The sequence below is a fragment of the Phaseolus vulgaris genome, chromosome 11 (assembly GCF_051622355.1).
Source record: "Phaseolus vulgaris cultivar YP4 chromosome 11, ASM5162235v1, whole genome shotgun sequence".
Lineage (NCBI taxonomy): Eukaryota > Viridiplantae > Streptophyta > Magnoliopsida > Fabales > Fabaceae > Phaseolus > Phaseolus vulgaris.
In genome coordinates this window covers 50,595,740-50,614,298 of record NC_143508.1, presented here as the reverse complement: position 1 = coordinate 50,614,298, position 18,559 = coordinate 50,595,740, and the positions used below count along the sequence as shown (strand labels likewise).

Genomic DNA, 18,559 nt, shown 5'->3' with positions numbered 1-18,559 from the left:
GGGTGCAGTGGTGGAGAAGCAAGTAGGAAGCTGTGGAGAGATTGAGTTGCTAGAATCACTACCAACAATGCACTCAGTTTTTTTTCTTTGTTTCTTACAGGTGTTTTTAAGATAATGCAGGGTATTTTCTTTATGATCTGAAAATCCTTTTGTATGCGAACGGAATCTGCCCAAAATCTGCAATCATTGGAATGTTCTTAGACTGGTTTTGATCCTCGTGGTTACGGTTAAGGGCTTTGGAAAGATGCCATTGTACACCGTCAAGCATTAAGCATGCCTAGAAGCTGTTATTTTGAGTACAGCTGCATCGACCTTTATTGTGGATTTATGCACAATGAGGTCCAATTTTGCTGCATAATTCTTCTTGGAGTGTAGCGAGCACGGTATGATGCACTTAAGGGGGTGCTGATTGGTTTTTTTGGTGCTGTTTTCGTACTGCATAAAAGTGCTGTATATGATGCAGCAAGAGCTAATGCAACAGTACCCTGAAATCTGCAGCAGCATCCTTAGTATGCAGCAGGGAAATTCAGCTTTGGGAGGCTTTGGTGTGTTTTCAGAAAGCTGGTGGGTATGCTATGTAAGTGTGCTATGTAAGTCTAAGGGCTAATGTAGTTTATATTTAAGGATTGGTTTTGTCATGCTTAATTCTTTCAGGAAGTCTAAATATACTTTTTTTCTTGTAAAAGGGTTGGAAAACCCTCAAGTGTCCCCTTTTAGTTTAATTATTCTTTGCCGACCAAAAAATAAAATCACACACAAAACAATTTACCGTGATTCAATGAAAACTCAGTCTACATCCACGACTGAAAACCCTAAAGAAAATTTTGCTATGAATATTATCTAAAATTACAACACTATGTTTCTTTCAAGTTTCATAGTGAACTTTCAATTCTCACACTCAAGAACAACCGTCAAGTTCAGGTTCCTATATGCAAAACAAAAACTGTCTTACAATTTCCAACTGAATATGTTTCTCGTAAGAACCAATAATGTGCACAGTGATTTAGTTTTTAGTTTCAATAAACATGAAGTGATTAAACGATCCAAAATTTAGTCTTCAGGTTCGACATAGACAAATGTCATACTCACTAGACGATATGAGACCAGTTAGTGATTAAAATCTGGTAGACGACCGCTAACACCTCTCGACAATCTAAGAAACTTAAACTTAGATTTTAGCTGACCCAAATCCTAGGAATCTCTTATTTATAATTTGTTTACTTTCTTTTTTTGGATAGAATCTCACCCGGTTCATTCACCATGCAGAAATCATGAATGTACGTTGTTGAGGGATGAAATGGAGCTTGGATAGAGTTGGATGTTGTTTCTATGCATACTACATATAATAACTATAAGATTGAACTTTATTCTAAAATTTGTGTCTATGTGGTGCTATATCCAATATTAACTTTTGCAACTGCTTGTTCCAGACACTTTCTGTAGGATGTTCTGGTATGATTATCTCTAATACTGGAAGTTAATTTTAACAATGTATGTGGTAATATTGACCATATTTAGTTAAGTGTAAACAACAGGCGTCAGCATTACAGAATCTTAGAAATGTTTTAAATATAAAGCATGCCAGTTTTACTAATTGGTTATTTATTCTTCCTAATAGATTAGTTGTTTTCTTTAAATCGATTAACATAAATTTTGGTATTGATATTAAAAATATTTATATTTTTGTTTCTCCTTTTCTTGTATTTTTTTCTAAATCGAATATCTTGATTTTTTTTGGTCCATTTTTATTGGCTATATTTATTACTTTTATCCATTGTATTTCATGTCTATTTATTTCTTTCTTAACAAATTAACCTTGAAAGCAGCAAAAAAACATAGTCTAGTGACTCCGAGGGTTGCGATAATATTAATCATGTGGGCTTACTTTCCATTCTTACAAAATAAGAAACAAATCATCACAGACCATTATATCAGTCCAACCTGCCACCAGCTCACATAATCACACAGAAAAGCTTAAACTTGGCCTCTACTACAAAAAACGGAATATCACAGGATTGGCACTCCTAGAGATTTTCTGCATAAACTCTCTGTTTCAACAAAGAAGCCAAAACCATGATTCAAATAGTAGAACTTTATGAACTGCTTAAGAGGCACCTGCAGCTACCACCTTCCAACTCCAAAACTGCATCACCGTATGTATAATTGCAGCACCAACAGCATATCAGTTGAGGTTGGAAGATTACAATGCAGCATAGCTACCTCCTCTGCTCTACATAAGCCATTGGCAAAGGGATCACTGGATTGGCACACACACAACCATAGAAACAGCACTGCACTGCACTTAGATACCAGTTTATGCTTAAAACAGTAAGACAATCATAACTACACTGCCTTTTCTTGCTGCTTCAACCTTAACAGGTTCATGACCTCACCCCCATGATCCTATATAGCTATAGAAATCATATTTTATAAAAAAATATGGGAGAAAAAAGGTATAATATTGGAAAAGAAAATCATATGATGTAAGTATGAAATAAGAAGGAAGAAAGAGAGTGGTGAGGAAACAAGTATACTTTCAGACTTTCATACTTTTCCCCCTTCCCTATTTTCTATGTTCCCTAAGTATAAGCCTCTTTGCTCAAATTCAAAAGTGAATATCGATAATAGAAATTGTTGCACGTAAAATAGAACATTAGAAAAACGATGCGTGATGAAATTAATCAACTATAAATTCAAATATTGACACTAAATAAGATTGTATTTGAAATGCTTAAAAGATAGTGTGGAGGATTGGCACCTGATGAAAATGTAGGCATATGAGAATTGGTGCCTTTAGAATTTCAAATTTGTGCTTCGTCTTAAATGTTTACTGGTACACACCATCAACCTGTATAGTTTTAATGTGAGCAATCTTTTTCCAGTCTTTGCCTCCATTTTTCTTGTATCGCTGTTCGAGCAATTGGCACAGTTCAATTTGAAGAGTTGAAATGGATTCGGGCAGACCCTCCTCTGGCAAGCTTTGGAGTACAGGACAATTTCGAAGAGTCATTTTCTGAAGAGAGGAGAGGTGACAGAGACCCCTGTAGTCCAGTTTCTTTAGATTTGGAAAATCATTTATCTTTAGCTTAGTTAGAGAGGGTGGGAGCAAACCTTCCCCCGGAAAACACTCCACATCCTCCTTTTCAATACACAAGGATTCTATGGAAGGGTTCGTTCCCCAAATCCCCTTCTTTAGTGAGGCAACAAGTTTGGAGCAATTCAAGAGATGCATTTCTTTTAGATTTGATGGCAAACATCTGTCAGACCACTCTAGTCCCGGACAATCAAATATATACAGAGAATTAAGAGATGGAAGGAGGACAGACATACTTTTAGGCATTGATTTCAATTTCTCCAATTCTACAATAAAAAAGATTTCTAGTTGCGGTGCAAGTAATCTTTCATTGGGAAATGATTCAAATTCACAACACTTTAGAATGCTCAGCCTTTTCAAATGACGATGAGGGTGCTCCTGTGATATCATCTGTAGGTTATGACATTCGTCTAAACACAGTTTACAAAGTTTTGGGAATAAGTCTAGAGGGAAGTTTGTCAAAGAGTCACAACATTCACTTATATTCAATTCTACAAGGAAATGGTAGCAATGGTTTATAGGAATATTCACCCTCAAACAAGAATAAATACCCAAGGAATGAAGAGGAGTATGAGAGAAGAGGTGCCCTGTCATGTCAAATGAAGGTGTCTCCATCTTCACACCTTCAATTTCGACTGCCCTGGGAGTTGAAACCACAAGTTGTTCGCATCCCTTAATAAGTAGATTATTTAAATGAGGAAGGTGCTCTGGCAAGTGCCGTTTCAGTTTGGGACAATCCGACACACTAAGACGTTGCAGATTTGGAAAAGCACCCATCATGCATTCCCATTCTTCCCATTCCTTCATATCAATAAAGCTTAACTTTTCCAAGGATGTAAATGCAGAATAGCTATTCCCGTAAAAATCGGCATCTATTCTAACTATCCCATGAAGGCCGAAAATTGTTAACTCTTTGAGAAATGTCAAAAGTCCAAGGGAAGGCAACCATTGACAATATTTACAGTTATACAAGTTTAAGGACACCATATTCAATAGAAATTTGTGAGATAACCAACATGGAAATTGTGTACCACAATAGTTAAAGATTGACAATTGCTCCAAATTTCTGGAAGGTTGCAGATTTTCTAGTACTTCTCTTTCTTTTATTGATTCCTCATTGTTCCGCTTCAAATCCCATTCTAAACATAGCCCCACAAGATGTTTTTTATTCTTCAAATCCGCTGCCAACGTATCACAGGAATTCACAATATTTTCAAGATTTGAAAGTGACAGACTTCCATGAAGATCAAGTTGTCCTAGTTGTTGAATACTGAACTCACTACTACTTTTTCCAACCTCAAACCCACCCGTCCATACTTGAAGATTCTTCAATTTTCCTAAAAGCACTAAGGCCTTTCTTAAAGAAGTTCCTATAAGTTCAAGGCGGCACAACTTGGTGAGCTCATGCAAAGTCGAGGGCAACTCCTTTAAATATCGACAATGGTTCAGCTTCAACACTAGCAAGTTATAGAGTGAACATATTGAGTCGGGAAGTCTCGTTATGCCTGTTAATGAAAGGTCTAACGAACGGAGATGTATAAGATCGGTTATAGTATCAGGCACCTCTTTTATGTTAAGACAGCTAGACAAAGATAAGAGCCGTAAAAATTTAAAGTTGGAGATCAACTCTTGTATTTGTATTGACATCCCAAAATTCATAGATATGGACATAAATGTCCGTAGCCTTTTAGCATCACATAAGCTCCTATACTCATCACATTCAATAGGATTCTTTATAGTTGAAAAGTGACGGGTTCTCTTTGGTACGCTTCCTCGCCTATCAATACCCAACCTGTAGCACATTTCACCAGAAACATATTTTGCTAAATCATTGAGAAGGTCGTGCATCACAAAACATGTTTTGTTGTTAATCCTGGTTTGTACAGTTGTCTGTTGAAAGAATGACCTGGATAACAGATCAATGAAGTATTGTTGACCTACTTCTTCTTGAGACTTATTCTGCTGAGAGCATTGTAGAAAGTTTTCGGCCATCCATGAGAGAATCAAGCTCTCCTTGTCAAACATATGGCCTTTGGGGAATAACGCACAATAAGAGAAACATCTCTTGAGATGAGAAGGAAGATGGTGATAACTCAACAACAAAGCGGGAAGGATTTTACTATTTTCTATCGATAAGTCCCAAATGTTGCTTCTCAGTACACCTTCCCACTCTGCAACTGATGACTTTGACTGTAAAAGACATCCTATTGTTTCAAGGGCCAAAGGCAGTCCTTGGCACTTTTTAAGTATCTTCATGCCAATCTCCTTCAACTCAGAATTCAAGTTAGAGTTGTCATCTTGCACTGCATGTTTAGCAAAAACTTGCCAGCTGTGATCTTCTTGTAATTGCTTTAGTTGGTGTATATTGTTTGACTCCGAGGTAGAAGCAATTTTGTTACTGCGTGTTGTGACAAGAATTTTACTTCCCTTAGCCCCATACTTAAGAGGAGTTTTCAATGATTTCCATTGATTTCGATCTTCGTTCCAAACATCATCCAGAATCAGAAGAAACTTCATTCCATTCAATTTTTCTTTCAATCGTGTCTGAACCATTTCTAAGTTTTTGCTATCATCAGTTGACTTATGGATTGCCTCAAGAATTGCTTTGGTTAGCTTGAAAACATTGAATTCATCAGAAACGCAGACCCAAGCTTTGATAGCAAATTTAGCATCTATAATTGGATCATTGTATACATGTTGAGCAAGTGTGGTCTTACCCATCCCACCCATACCCACAATAGAAAGTATTGACAGTTGACTACAGTTCTCATCTTCGGATGTCAGCCAATTAAGGATGTTTTCTTTGTCCTCATCTCTGCATAAATAACCTCTTCAGCCACCAAAGATGAGGATTCATTTATTTTCTCATACACTTTATTACCCAATCCAGATCTAACATCACTAGAAATTTTGAAATCTTGAACAATCTTTTGATTTAATAGATATTCTAGATCATCTAGGAGTTCTATGATCTTGGATTGAAAACTGCTTACCTTGCTAGCACTGCTCTGGAATTCAGGTTTCAACTGAGTTTTGGAGAATTCATAGTCTATTTGCTCCAACAGATCCTCCGCATCATACAAAGCATCTCTGACCTCATCAAGCCATTCTCTGACCAATGAATTACTGAATTGCTTTTGTTCTGCATCATCAATCACAGCTTTGATGTCCATCAGTTTCATCTTCAACTTTTTCAGCAGCCTCTCATCGAGCTTTCTTCCACTAAAGTAGTCCAGGATTTGATCAGATTCGAGCTTGTCAAATAGGACTTGGAGAACAGCACCAAAAAGAGCACCACCAAGAGTTTCTAGGACAGGCATGGTTGGAAAGGAAGTGGCCAAATGAAAGAGAAGAAAGGGTTGAGAAATTTGGCAGTGCAGCTTAGTTAAGTGAATGAAAGAGTGACAACAGTGAATGAGTGAGTATTTTGTTGGAGATGGCTTTACTTCAATAAAGGAATGATAGGAAGCAGTAGCTGTTGATTATTCCCGACAGCACTAACTTTAGTGAATTAGTTTATTTCGGTGGCTACTTTATGAATAAAGACACCCAACCCAGTTATTTCATCTTACATTAATATTTCAAGAGGATAGAATTTAAAGCACTAATCTATTATCGAGATTTGTTCATCTTTTCAATAATTTTATTTAATTCATTAATTCCAGAGCTTTATTTAATTTCTTGTTTATATCGCAGGTAGGGTAAGATGAAGCAGAAGATAAGGTAAGAACAGCTTTCTTAAAGATGGCTTTACTTCAAGATTTGATGGCCAACTAATAGCTGTTCAGACTATATTAATATGAACTATTCATTATATGATTTCTTAGTTACTCAGAACATATATTGCCTTACTTCAAGGAGAATCAAAATAATAGGATACGAGATTAAATTAATACAATCCTTGTGCAAAATTTAATCCTAAAAGTTTTCTTATATCAAGTTATTAATGCTCAACTCTTTATATCACAATTAATACTCAATTTCAGTTCATTTTTCTTGCTTTTAATTGATATTAAATTGGAATAACTACAAATCCAAATGCATGGTCCTTGAGGATTTCATATTTTTTTATCTCACAATAACAATCGTGCACTTGCTGTTGTTGATCATCAATTACTGGTGTTCAAAGAAATCAAATTACTGGCGTGATATAAACTCCATGATTTTCTATTTGTTGAATTCCTGATAGAACCAGTGTGCATGGTCTTGTTAAAATTTATTGATAGATTCTTTATAGCAAAGAAAATGAGATATTCATTCATGTGTTTGCACACAATGTCTAAAACAAGCAGAATAATCATCTCCCGGCCTAAAGGGTAGCTAGCTATGCATCTGATAAACCACTTGCATTCAAGGACTTTCAAAGGCTTTGGTAGGAAGTTGACCATCCCTAAATCACATTCCAGGTGCAAACATGAAGACAAACTTAAATCAAATGTACTTGGACAAGATTCATCTACATGGTGGAGCATAATAATAGAAAGTTTTCACAGCCACATCAGGTGCAAATTCCCCCTGGTTTGCCTTACCAACCTGACAGCACACTCGGACTTGGACCCCTGTAGTAGAGATGTTGAATTCAATTAGTACTAATAAACAAGCAGAACCTAAAATGTAAAGAGCAAACATGTTTTTTATTTTACCATCAGATGTATGATCTTCGACATCATCAAACAAACCAATGACAACAGCAACCAAATATGTAGACTAAATTGGTGATTCTTGATACGAAAATGTTATTATTTAAAGTATTTAGCTTGCACAGTTGCAACAAAAAATATTTTAGCCTCGTGAATGCTGACAGAAGGTTCAATCAGAAGGGGAGATAAGGAGACTGGTAAACAAACCTTGCAGGCAGGTTCATCCCAACAAGGAGAGCTCCCCCTGTCATCAGCTGCTTCAAACTCTGCAATCCAACAAAATTGTTAGCCAGAAAACTAATAAGAGAGAATCACGATCAAAATGCAGCCTCAACCAGAGTTCAGGTAATATTAAGCAAAACCAACCAAAATAACACTTACCTTCTGTAGAACCCTTTCATTCTATCATTCAAGTGTCCTTCAAACCGATTTCCACATGTATTGGGAACTGCACTACCAAAATCTCATCATTTTCAAACAACTCAACTCACGAAGACTTAATAACCTGCACAGACAACATCCATTGGTTCTACATCAGCAACAACACTCCCCACAGAGGGACACAGCATATACGAGGCTGTCAGAAATGGATGAAGAAGCTGAATAGTAATGAATCTCGAATGTTCTAGAGAAATAAAATATTGATAACAAGGTGTGAAGAGAAGATATAACAGAGAGAACCGTGGAGGAATCTCCGATGGTGAATGAAACGGCGTCTGAGAACATGAAGAAAATTTGGGTTTTAGGAGATAATTGCTTAGTAATTTTCAGGATCATATAACTGAAGAGGGCCCTTCCAGAATTTTTGTCCCAATACAGTGTTTTGGAATTCAAGAAACATTTCAAAACAGAAGCTATCCATTGTGATATTAACAGAAAAACAGATGTGTGGAATGCTATCAAAAAAACACTAAACATGAATAGTTGAGAAGAGAACCAACCCACAACATAGGAAGATGTGAAATGATAAATACTAAGTTCACATTGCTTACAATTATCTTATTCAGAAGATTGAATCCAAATGACTCCAAAATAAGGGCGTATGGCGAAAAGCTATAAAAATCATATTTCATTTGGGAGAAGAAAGGTATAATATTGGAAAAGAAAATCACATAATGTAAGTATGAAATAAGAACAAGCTTACCCAACAAGTGAATGAATGAAACTATGACCACTCCGAAAGATAGATCCGTCGTGGAATTGATGCCAGAACTTTCAGACTTTTCTCCCTTCTTCATTTTCTATGTTCCCTAAATATAAGCATCGTTATTCAACTTCAAAAGTGAATATTGATAATAGAAATTGTTGCACGTCAAACAGAACATTAAAAAGACGATTAATTGATGAGTTATGAAAATGATCAACTGCATATTAAAATGTTTGCACTGAATAAGATTGTATTGAAATGCTTAAGAGAAAGTGTGGAGAATTGGAACCTGATGAAAATGTTGGCATGTGAGAATTGGTCCCTTAGGAATTTTCAATTTGTGCTTTGTTTAATCGTAAATAATCAACCGATATAGTTTTAATGTGAGCAATCTTTTCCCAGTCTTCACCACCTTTCTTGCACCGCTGTTTGAGCAATGGACAGACATTAATATCTAGTTTTGAAATGGATTCCGGTAGACCCTCCTCTGGCAAGCATTGGAGTACAGGACAATTTTGAAGAATCATTGTCTGAAGAGAGGAGAGGTGACAGAGACCCCTGTAGTCTAGTTTCTTTAGATTTGGACAATCATTTACTATTAGAGTAGCAAGAGAGGGTGGGAGCAAACCTTCAACGGGAAAACACTCCACATCCTCTTTTTTAATAAACAAATATTCTAAGGAAGGGTTGTTTCCCCAAGCCCCCTTTAGTGAGGCAACAAGTTTGGAGCAATTCAAGAGACACATTTCTTTTAGATTTGATGGCAAACATCCCTCAGAAAACTCCAATCTTGGACAATTCATTATATACAGACGATTCAGAGATGGAAGCAGGGCAAACATGCGTTTAGGCATTGATTTCAATTTCTCCATTCCTATAATATTAACTTTCTTTAGCTGAGGTGCAAATAATCCTTCATTAGGAAATGTATCAAATTCAGAGCATTTTGTAATTTCCAGACTGCTCAAATGACAATGAGGGTGCTCCTGTGATATCATCTGTAGGTTATGGCATCCGTATAAAGAAAGGTAGCAAAGTTTTGGAAATAAGTCTAGAGGGAAGTTCGTGAGAGACTCACAACATTCATGGATAAACAATTTTACAAGGAAATCGTAGCAATGGTTTATGGGAATATTCATGTCCGGACAACACATAATACTCAACGATTCAAGAGGGGTATGACATAGGAGGTTCCCTATCATATCAAATGAAGATGTCTCCATCTTCACACCTTCAATTTCTACAGCCACGAGTGTCAAAGCCCCAAGTTGGTTGCAATCATAAATACTTAGATCCTTTAAATGAGCAAGCTTCTCTGGCAATTGCCCTTTTAGTTTGGGACATTGCGACAATTGAAGACTTTGAAGACTTGGAAAAGCACCCGTCATGCATTGCCATTCTTCCCATTCCTTCATATCAACAAAGCTCAACGTTTCCAAGGATGCAAAAGCAGAAGAGCTATTGCCGTAAAAATCAGCATCTATCCTCACTATCTGATCAAGGGCTTGCATTGACAAGTGCTTCAGAAATGTCAAAATTCCAAGGGAAGGTAACCATTGGCAATATTTACATTTGTACAATCTTAAGGACACCACATTCAATATAAATTTATCAGATAACCAACCTGGAAATTGTGTTCCACAATAACCCGTGATTGACAACGTCTCCAAATGTCTGGAAGGTTGCAGATTCTCTAGTACTTCTCTTTGTTTTATTGAATCCTCATTGTTTCGCTTCGAATCCCATTCTAAATATAAGCTCACAAGATGTGTTTTATTCTTCAAATTCGCTGCCAATGCATCATAGAGATTCACAATATTTTCAAGATTTGTAATTGACAGCCCTCCGTGAACATCAAGTTCTCCTAGTTGGTGAATACTCAACTCACTACTACTTTTTCCAACCTCAAACCTATCCATCCATACTTGAAGATTCTTCAACTTTCCTAAAAGCATTGGAACCTTTGTTAAAGTAGTTCCCATAAGTTCAAGGTGACACAACTTGGTGAGCTCATGCAAAGTGGAGGGCAGCTCCTTCAAAAACATACATTTGTTCAGCTTCAACACTTGCAAGTTATAGAGTGAATAGGTTGAGTCGGGAAGTCTCTTTGTGCCGGTACATGAAAGGTCTAATGAACAAAGATGTATAAGATTGCCTATACTCTCAGGCACCTCTTCTATGTTATAACACAAATGCAAGGATAGGACCCGTAAGAACTTAAAGTTAGATATCAAGTCTTGTATTGACATCTCACAATCCTTATATGTTGCAATCCCATAGTCAAAAGTTATAAATGTTCGTAGCCTTTTAGCATCACATAAACTCGTACACTCATCACATTCAATTGTATTCTTTACAGTTGAAAAGTGACGAGTTATGTTTGATACGCTTCCTGGTCTGTCAATACCCAACCTGTAACATATTTCACCAGAAACATATTTTGCTAAATCATTCAGAAGGTCATGCATCTCAAAATCTGTTTGCTCGTACCTAATTGACTGCTGAAAGAATGACCTTGATTTTAGGTCATTGAAGTACTGTTCACCTATTTCTTCTGAAGACGCACTCTGGTGAGAACATTGTAGGAAATTTTGACCCATCCATGAGAGAATTAAGCTCTTCTTCTCAAATCTATGGCCTTTGGGGAATAGCGCACAATAAGCAAAACATCTCTTGAGATGGGAAGGAAGATGGTAATAGCTCAACAACAAAGCAGGGAGGATTTTACTATTTTCTATTGGTAAGTCCCATATGTTGCTTCTCAGAACACCTTTCCATTCTGCAATAGATGACTTTGACAGTAAAAGACCTCCTACAGTTTCAAGGGCCAGGGGAAGTCCTTTACACTTTTCAACTATCTTAATGCCAATCTCCTTCAAATCAGAACTCAACTTAGAGCTATCATCTTGCACTGCATGTTTAGCAAAAACTTGCCAGCTGTGATCTTCTTGTAGTTGTTTTAGTTCGTGTAAATTGTTTGACTCCAAGGAAGAAGCAACTTTGTTACTACGTGTTGTCACAAGAATTTTACTACCCTTAGCCCCATATTTAAGAGGAGTTTGCAATGATTTCCATTGGTTTCGATCTTCGTTCCAAACATCATCAAGAACAAGAAGAAACTTCATTCCATTCAATTTTTCTTTCAATCGTCCCTGAATCATTTCTAGATTTCTGCTATCATCAGTTGACTTATGGATTGCCTCAAGAATTGCTCTGGTTAACTTGAAAACATCGAATTCGTCAGAAACGCAGACCCAGGCTTTGATAGCAAATTTAGCCTCTATCATTGGGTCATTGTATACATGTTGAGCAAGTGTGGTCTTACCCATCCCGCCCATACCCACAATAGAAAGTATTGATAGCTGGTTATGATTGCTATTGTCTGATTTCAGCCAATTAAAGATAATTTCTTTGTCCTCATCTCTTCCATAAATAACCTCTTCAGCCACCAACGATGATGATTCATTTCTTTTATCTGATACTTTGTTACCCGAACCAGATCCAACACCACTGCAAATTTTGAAATCTTGAACAAGCTTTTGGTTTAAGAGAGATTCTAGATCATCTAGGACTTCTATGATCTCGGATTCAAAACTGCGTACCTTGCTAGCACTACCCTGGAATTCAGCTTTGGAGAATTCATAGTCTATTTGCTCCAACAGATCCTCCGCATCATACAAGGCATCTCTAACCTCATCAAGCCATTGTTTGACCAATGAATTAGTGAACTGCTTTTGTTCTGCATCATCAATCACAGCATTGATGTCCATCAGCTTCCTCTTCAACTTTTTCAGCAGCCTCCCATCGAGCTTTCTCACACGAAAGTAGTGGAGAACTTGATGAGAATGGAGCTTGTCAAATAGGACCTGGAGAACAGCACCAAAAAGAGCACCACCAAGAGTTTCAAGGACTGGCATGGTTGGAAAGGAAGTGGGGAAATGAAAGAGAAGAAAGGGTTGTGAAAACTGGAAGTGCAGCTTCAGTGAAGTGAGTGAAGGAGTGAGTATTTTGCTGGAGATTAGTTTAAAGGAGAAAAGAAGTAGGTGTTGACTATTCCTGACAGCACCATGTGGGTTTTATAATATTTTCTATCAACTTCAGTGAATTAGTCTATTTGGGTGGCTTTATTTTATGAATAAAGACACTCAAGCAATTTCGTTCCATTTGCTATTTTCTTTTTTCTTTTAGCGTAAGAATGGTTTGGAGTGTAACAACAACTATATTGTTAATGATCATCTTTTCAGTAATGTTACTTAATTCATTAATTCCAGAGCTTTATTTTAATTTCTTGTATATTTCGCTGATAAGGAAATATGAACCAATTTCAATTTCAATTCATTTTTCTTGCTTTTAACTGATATTAAATTGGAATAACTACAAATCCAAATACATGGTCCTTGAGGATTTCATTTTTTTATCTCACAACAATGGCGCACTTGCTGTTTTCAAAGAAATCAATTACTGACTTTCAAAGAAATCAAGTTACCGGCATGATATAAACTCCATAATTTTTTATTTGTTGAATTCCAGTGCATGATCGTGTTAAAATATAGTGATAGATTCTTTACAGTAAAGAAAATGACACATCCATTCATGTGTTTGCACACAATGTCTAAAACAAGCAGAATCATCATCTCTCGGCCTAAAAGGTAGCTAGCTATATGGATCTGATAAACCACTTGCATTCAAGGACTTTTCAAAGGCTTTGGTAGGAAGTTGACCATCCCTAAATCAGATTCCAGGTTCTGCTCTTCATTGCAACAAACATGAAGACAAAGTTAAATCAAATGTACTTAGACAAGATTCATCTACATGGCGGAGCACAATGTAGTTTATGAAAGAGAGAAGAAAGAAAAAGTGATAGTTTATGAAAGAAATTGGTTGCAGTCACAAGTAAAAGCAAATCATTCCTCAGTCTGGGCCTTGTGGTTTCTGGGAACTCTCTTGGAGCAGCTGGCAGTTGCCCAAAATCCAGAGACTTGAAATGGATTTGGGAAGACCCTCTTCAGGTAAGCATCAAATGTTGGGGAAATAAAAAAGAGTCAATTTCTTAAGAGAGGGGGGGATTGCAATTTGAGATATTCATATTCTGCAGATTTGATGGCAAACCTCCATCAGAGAGAAACTCCATTTGTGGACAATCATGTATCAACAGACTAGTCAGAGATGGAAGGAGAATATCCATGTGTCCAGGCAATGATTTCAATTTGTGCAATCTTTTAATGGAAAAGCTCTCTGACCATGGTGCAGATAATCCTTCACCAGGAAATGATTGGAATTGAGGTCACCCAAGAATTTGCAGATCCTTGAGATGATTATGAGTGCGCCCTTGTGAAAACTCTGTAAATTATCACAATAAGTGAGGTAAAGCCCAAGTTTTATTAGACGAATGTCTGGTAAAACTTTTAGACTAAAATACCTAAGGAGTAAGGGGTAGTAAGTTACAGACCAAGAGTGAACAAAACTAGTTTTCCGAAAACAAAATGTCCTGACTTTTCTATCCCCTATCTTATTTTGTGATTTGTTTATGGATGTGTCTCCTTACCTGGGTGCAAATAACATATGAAAGTACTTGTGTGAGTTTTTTCAGCGCAATACGGACCCAGAAAAAAATTGCATAAAGTAAGACAGAATTTCACAAATTTCGGTAGAAGATAGCCATGGTTTGCCAAAAATTTTTGAAAAATTTTCCTGAAATAATTTTTTCCTGACAATTCATGTAAGAATCTCGACTGAATTTGGGACAAATCGCGACAAATTTCAGGTCAAACGGACAAGTATTTACCTTGGAAAAAAATCAAACAGTTTCACACACACACAAACCTTTCCTTCAACCCTGGCAGTGATGAATAAAAACTTTATTGCAAGTTTTATGGGAGGAATCTGAGGCTCAAATATAAGCCAAAACTAAATAGACACAGTGAAGAATGTCTAGTAAAAATTTCAAACAAAAATACCTAAGGAGTAAGGCGTATTAAGTCCCAGACCCTGAGTGAACAAAACTGGTTTTCCGAAATGAAAACGTCCTGGCTTTTCTACCCCCTATATTCGTTTTATGATTTGTTTATGGACGTGTCACCTTACATGGGTGCAAACAACATATGAAAGTACTTGTGTGAATTTTTTCAGCGTAATACGGACCCAGAAAAAAATTGGAGAAAGTAAGGCGGAATTTCACAAGTTTCGGTAGAGGATAGCCTTGGTTTGCACAAAATTTCTGAAAAATTCTCCCGAAATATTTTTTTCCCGAAATATCACGTAAGAATCTCAATTGAATTTGTGATAAAATGCGACAAATTTCAGGTAAAACGGACGAGTATTCACCTACGAAAAAAAATCAAAAAGTTTCACACACAAACAAACCTTCATTTCAACCTTGAGAGTGATGAATAAAAAATTTATTGTGAATCTTGTGGGACAAATCTGAGGCTCAAATCTCTACCAAAACTCAATAGAGACAGTGACGAATGTCTGGTAAAAATTTCAGACCAAAATACCCAAGGAGCAAGGCGTAGAAGTCCCAAACCGAGAGTGAACAAAACTGATTTTCCAAAAACACAACGTCCTAGCTTTTCTACCCCTATCTTCTTTTTGTGATTTGTTTATCAACGTGTCTCCTTTCCTGAGTGAAAACAACATACGAAAGTAGTTGTGTGAATTTTTTCAACGCAATACGGATCTAAATTTTTTTTGTAGAAAGTAGGGCGAAATTTGGTAGAGGATAGCCTTGGTTTGCACAAAATTTCTAAAAGAATCTCACGAAATATTTTTTTCCTGAAATTCCACGTAAGAATATCAATTGAATTTGGGATAAAACGCGACCAAATTTCAAGACAAACAGACAAGTATTCACCTACGAAAAAAATCAAACAGTTTCACACACAAACGAACCTTACTTTCAACCCTGTCAGTGATGAATAAAAAATTTATTGCGAATCTTGTGGGCTAAATATGGGGCTCAAATATCAGCCAAAACTCAATAGACACAGTGACGAATGTGTGGTAAAAATTTTAGACAAAAATACCCAAGGAGCAAGGCGTAGTAAGTCTCAGACCGAGACTGAACAAAACTTGTTCTTCGAAACAAAACGTCCTAACTTTTCTACCCTCTATCTTCTTTTTGTGATTTTTTTATGGGCGTGCAACCTTACCTGGGTGCAAAAAACATATGAAAGTACTTGTGTGAATTTTTTCAGCCCAATACGAACGCGGAAAAAAATTGCAGAAAGTAGGCCGAAATTTCACATTTTCGGTAGAGGATAGCCTTGGTTTGCACAAAATTTCTGAAAAATTCTCCGAAATTGCTTTTCCTCAAATTCTAGGTAAGAATCTCGACAGAATTTGGGATAAAACATGACAAATTTCAGGTCAAACAGACGAGTATTCACCTAAGAAAAAAATCAAACAGTTTCACACATAAACGAATTTTCTTTTCAGCCTAGAGAGTGATGACTAAAAAATTTATTATGAATCTTGTGGGATAAATCTGGGACTCAAATCTCAGCCAAAACTCAATAGACACAGTGACGAATGTGTGGTAAAAATTTCAGACCAAAATACTCAAGGAGCAAGGCGTAGTAAGTCCCAAAACAAGAGTGAACAAAACTAGTTTTCCAAAAACACAACGTCCTGGCTTTTCTACTCCTATCTACTTTTTGTGATATGTTTATCGACGGGTCTCCGTACCTGGGTGCAAAAAACATATGAAAGTACTTGTGTCAATTTTTTCAGCGCAATAAGAACCCAGAAAAAAAAATTGCAGAAAAAAGGGCAAAATTTCACAAGTTTCGGTAGAGGATAGCCTTGGTTTGCACAAAATTTCTGAAAAATTCTCCCGAAATAGTTTGTTCCAAAAATTCCTGGTAAGAATCTTGACTAAATTTGGGACAAAACATGACAAATATCAGGTCAAACACAGGAGTACTCACCTAGGAAAAAAATGAAACAGTTTCACACACAAACAAACCTTCATTTCAGCTTTGGCAGTGATGAATAAAAAATTTATTGTTAATCTTGTGGAACGAATCTGGGACTGAAATCTCAGAAAAAACTCAATAGACACAGTGACGAATATCTGATAAAAATTTCAGACCAAAATACCCACGGAGCAAGGCGTAGTAAGTCCTAAACCGAGCGTGAACAAAACTAGTTTTCCAAAAACACAACGTCCTAGTTTTTCTACCCCTATCTTCTTTTTGTGATTTGTTTATGGATGTGTCTCCTTATCTGGGTGCAAACAACATATGAAAGTACTTGTGTGAATTTTTTCAGCGCAATACGAACCCAGAAAAAAATTGTAGAAAGTAGGGCGAAATTTCACAAGTTTTGGTTGAGGATGATAGCCTTGGTTTGCACAAAATATCTGAAAAATTCTCCTGAAATAGATTTTTGCAGAAATTCCTGGTAAGAATCTTGATTGAATTTTGGACAAAACACGACAAATTTCAGGTCAAATAGACGAGTTTTCACGTACGAAAAAAATAAAATAGTTTCACACACGAACGAACCTTCCTTTCTGCCCTAGCAGTGATGAATAAAAAATTTATTGCGAATCTTGTGGGATTAATCTGGGCCTCAAATCTCAGCCAAAACTCAATAGACACGGTGACGAATGTGTCGTAAAAATTTTATACCAAAATACCCAAGGAGCAAGGCATAATTAGTCCCAAACCGAGAGTGAACAAAACTGGTTTTCCAAAAAGACAACGTCCTGGCTTCTCTACCCCTATCTTCTTTTTGTGATTTGTTTATCGACGTGTCTCCTTATCTGGGTGCAAACAACATGTGAAAGTACTTGTGTGAAATTTTTCAGCGCAATACCAACCCAGAAAAAAATTGTAGAAAGTAAGGCAAAATTTCACAAATTTCGGTGCCTTGATTTGCACAAAATTTCTGAAAAATTCTCCTGAAATAGTTTTTTCCAGAAATTCCTGGTAACAATCTTGACTTAATTTGGGACAAAACATGACAAATCTCACATCCAACAGACGAGTACTCACTTAGGCAAAAATCAAATAGTTTAACACACAAACAAACCTTCATTTCAACCCTGACACTGGTGAATATAAAATTTATTACGAATCTTGTGGGATAAATCGGGGTCTCAAATCTAAGCCAAAACTCAATAGCCACAGTGACGAATGTCTCTGGTAAAAATTTCATACCATAATACCGAAGGAGCAAGGCGTAATAAATCCCAAACCGAGAGTGAACAAACCTGGTTTTCCAAAAACACAACGTCCTAGCTTTTCTACCCCTATCTTCTTTTTGTGATTTGTTTATCGACGTGTCTCCTTACCTTGGTGCAAACAACATATAAAAGTACTTGTGTAAAATTTTTTAGCACAATACGAACCCAAAAAAAGTTGTAGAAAGTAGGGCGAAATTTCACAAGTTATCGTAGATTATCCTCTAACAAAACTTGTGAAATTTCGCCCTACTTTCTGCAATTTTTTTCCGAGTCTGTTTTGCACTGAAAAAATTCACACAAGTCTTCTCGTATGTTGTTTGCACCCAGGTAAGGAGGTACGTCTATAAACAAATCACAGAAAGAAGATAAGGGGAAGAAAAGCCAGGATGTTTTGTTTTCGGAAAACCGATTTTGTTCACTCTCGGTCTGGGACTTACTGCGCCTTACTCCTTGGGTATTTTGGTCTGAAATTTTTACCAGACATTCAT

The 18,559-nt window shown here is 36.6% G+C and overlaps 2 protein-coding genes across 3 annotated transcripts; both read right to left on the bottom strand.

The window, feature by feature from the left end:
- Positions 1-1,856: 1,856 nt before the first annotated feature.
- On the bottom strand, positions 1,857-6,556 carry LOC137827290 (putative disease resistance RPP13-like protein 1). The gene is given in 3 exon segments (XM_090297400.1): positions 1,857-2,225; positions 2,759-5,913; positions 5,916-6,556. Coding segments are annotated over 2 exon segments (3,585 nt in total). The 5' UTR covers positions 6,415-6,556; the 3' UTR covers positions 1,857-2,225; positions 2,759-2,827.
- A 768-nt stretch (positions 6,557-7,324) lies between these two features.
- LOC137827282 (putative disease resistance RPP13-like protein 1) lies at positions 7,325-12,930 on the bottom strand. Of its 2 annotated transcripts, none has more exons than XM_090297399.1 (5): positions 9,171-12,930; positions 8,879-8,984; positions 8,116-8,239; positions 7,942-8,000; positions 7,325-7,653 (listed from the first exon to the last, which is right to left on the bottom strand). In XM_090297399.1, exon 1 carries the CDS (start codon positions 12,796-12,798, stop codon positions 9,205-9,207), a length of 3,594 nt encoding a protein of 1,197 aa, XP_090153525.1. In that variant the 5' UTR covers positions 12,799-12,930; the 3' UTR covers positions 7,325-7,653; positions 7,942-8,000; positions 8,116-8,239; positions 8,879-8,984; positions 9,171-9,204. The 2 variants fall into 2 exon arrangements, with proteins under 2 accessions (XP_090153525.1, XP_090153524.1); XM_090297398.1 differs by having other exon boundaries at positions 8,879-8,975; positions 9,171-12,912.
- Between the last annotated feature and the right edge of the window lie 5,629 nt (positions 12,931-18,559).

Coding starts and splice junctions, on each gene's coding strand:
- LOC137827282 (XM_090297399.1), bottom strand. CDS start 12,798: ATGCCAGTCCTTGAAACTCTTGGTGGTGCTCTTTTTGGTGCTGTTCTC.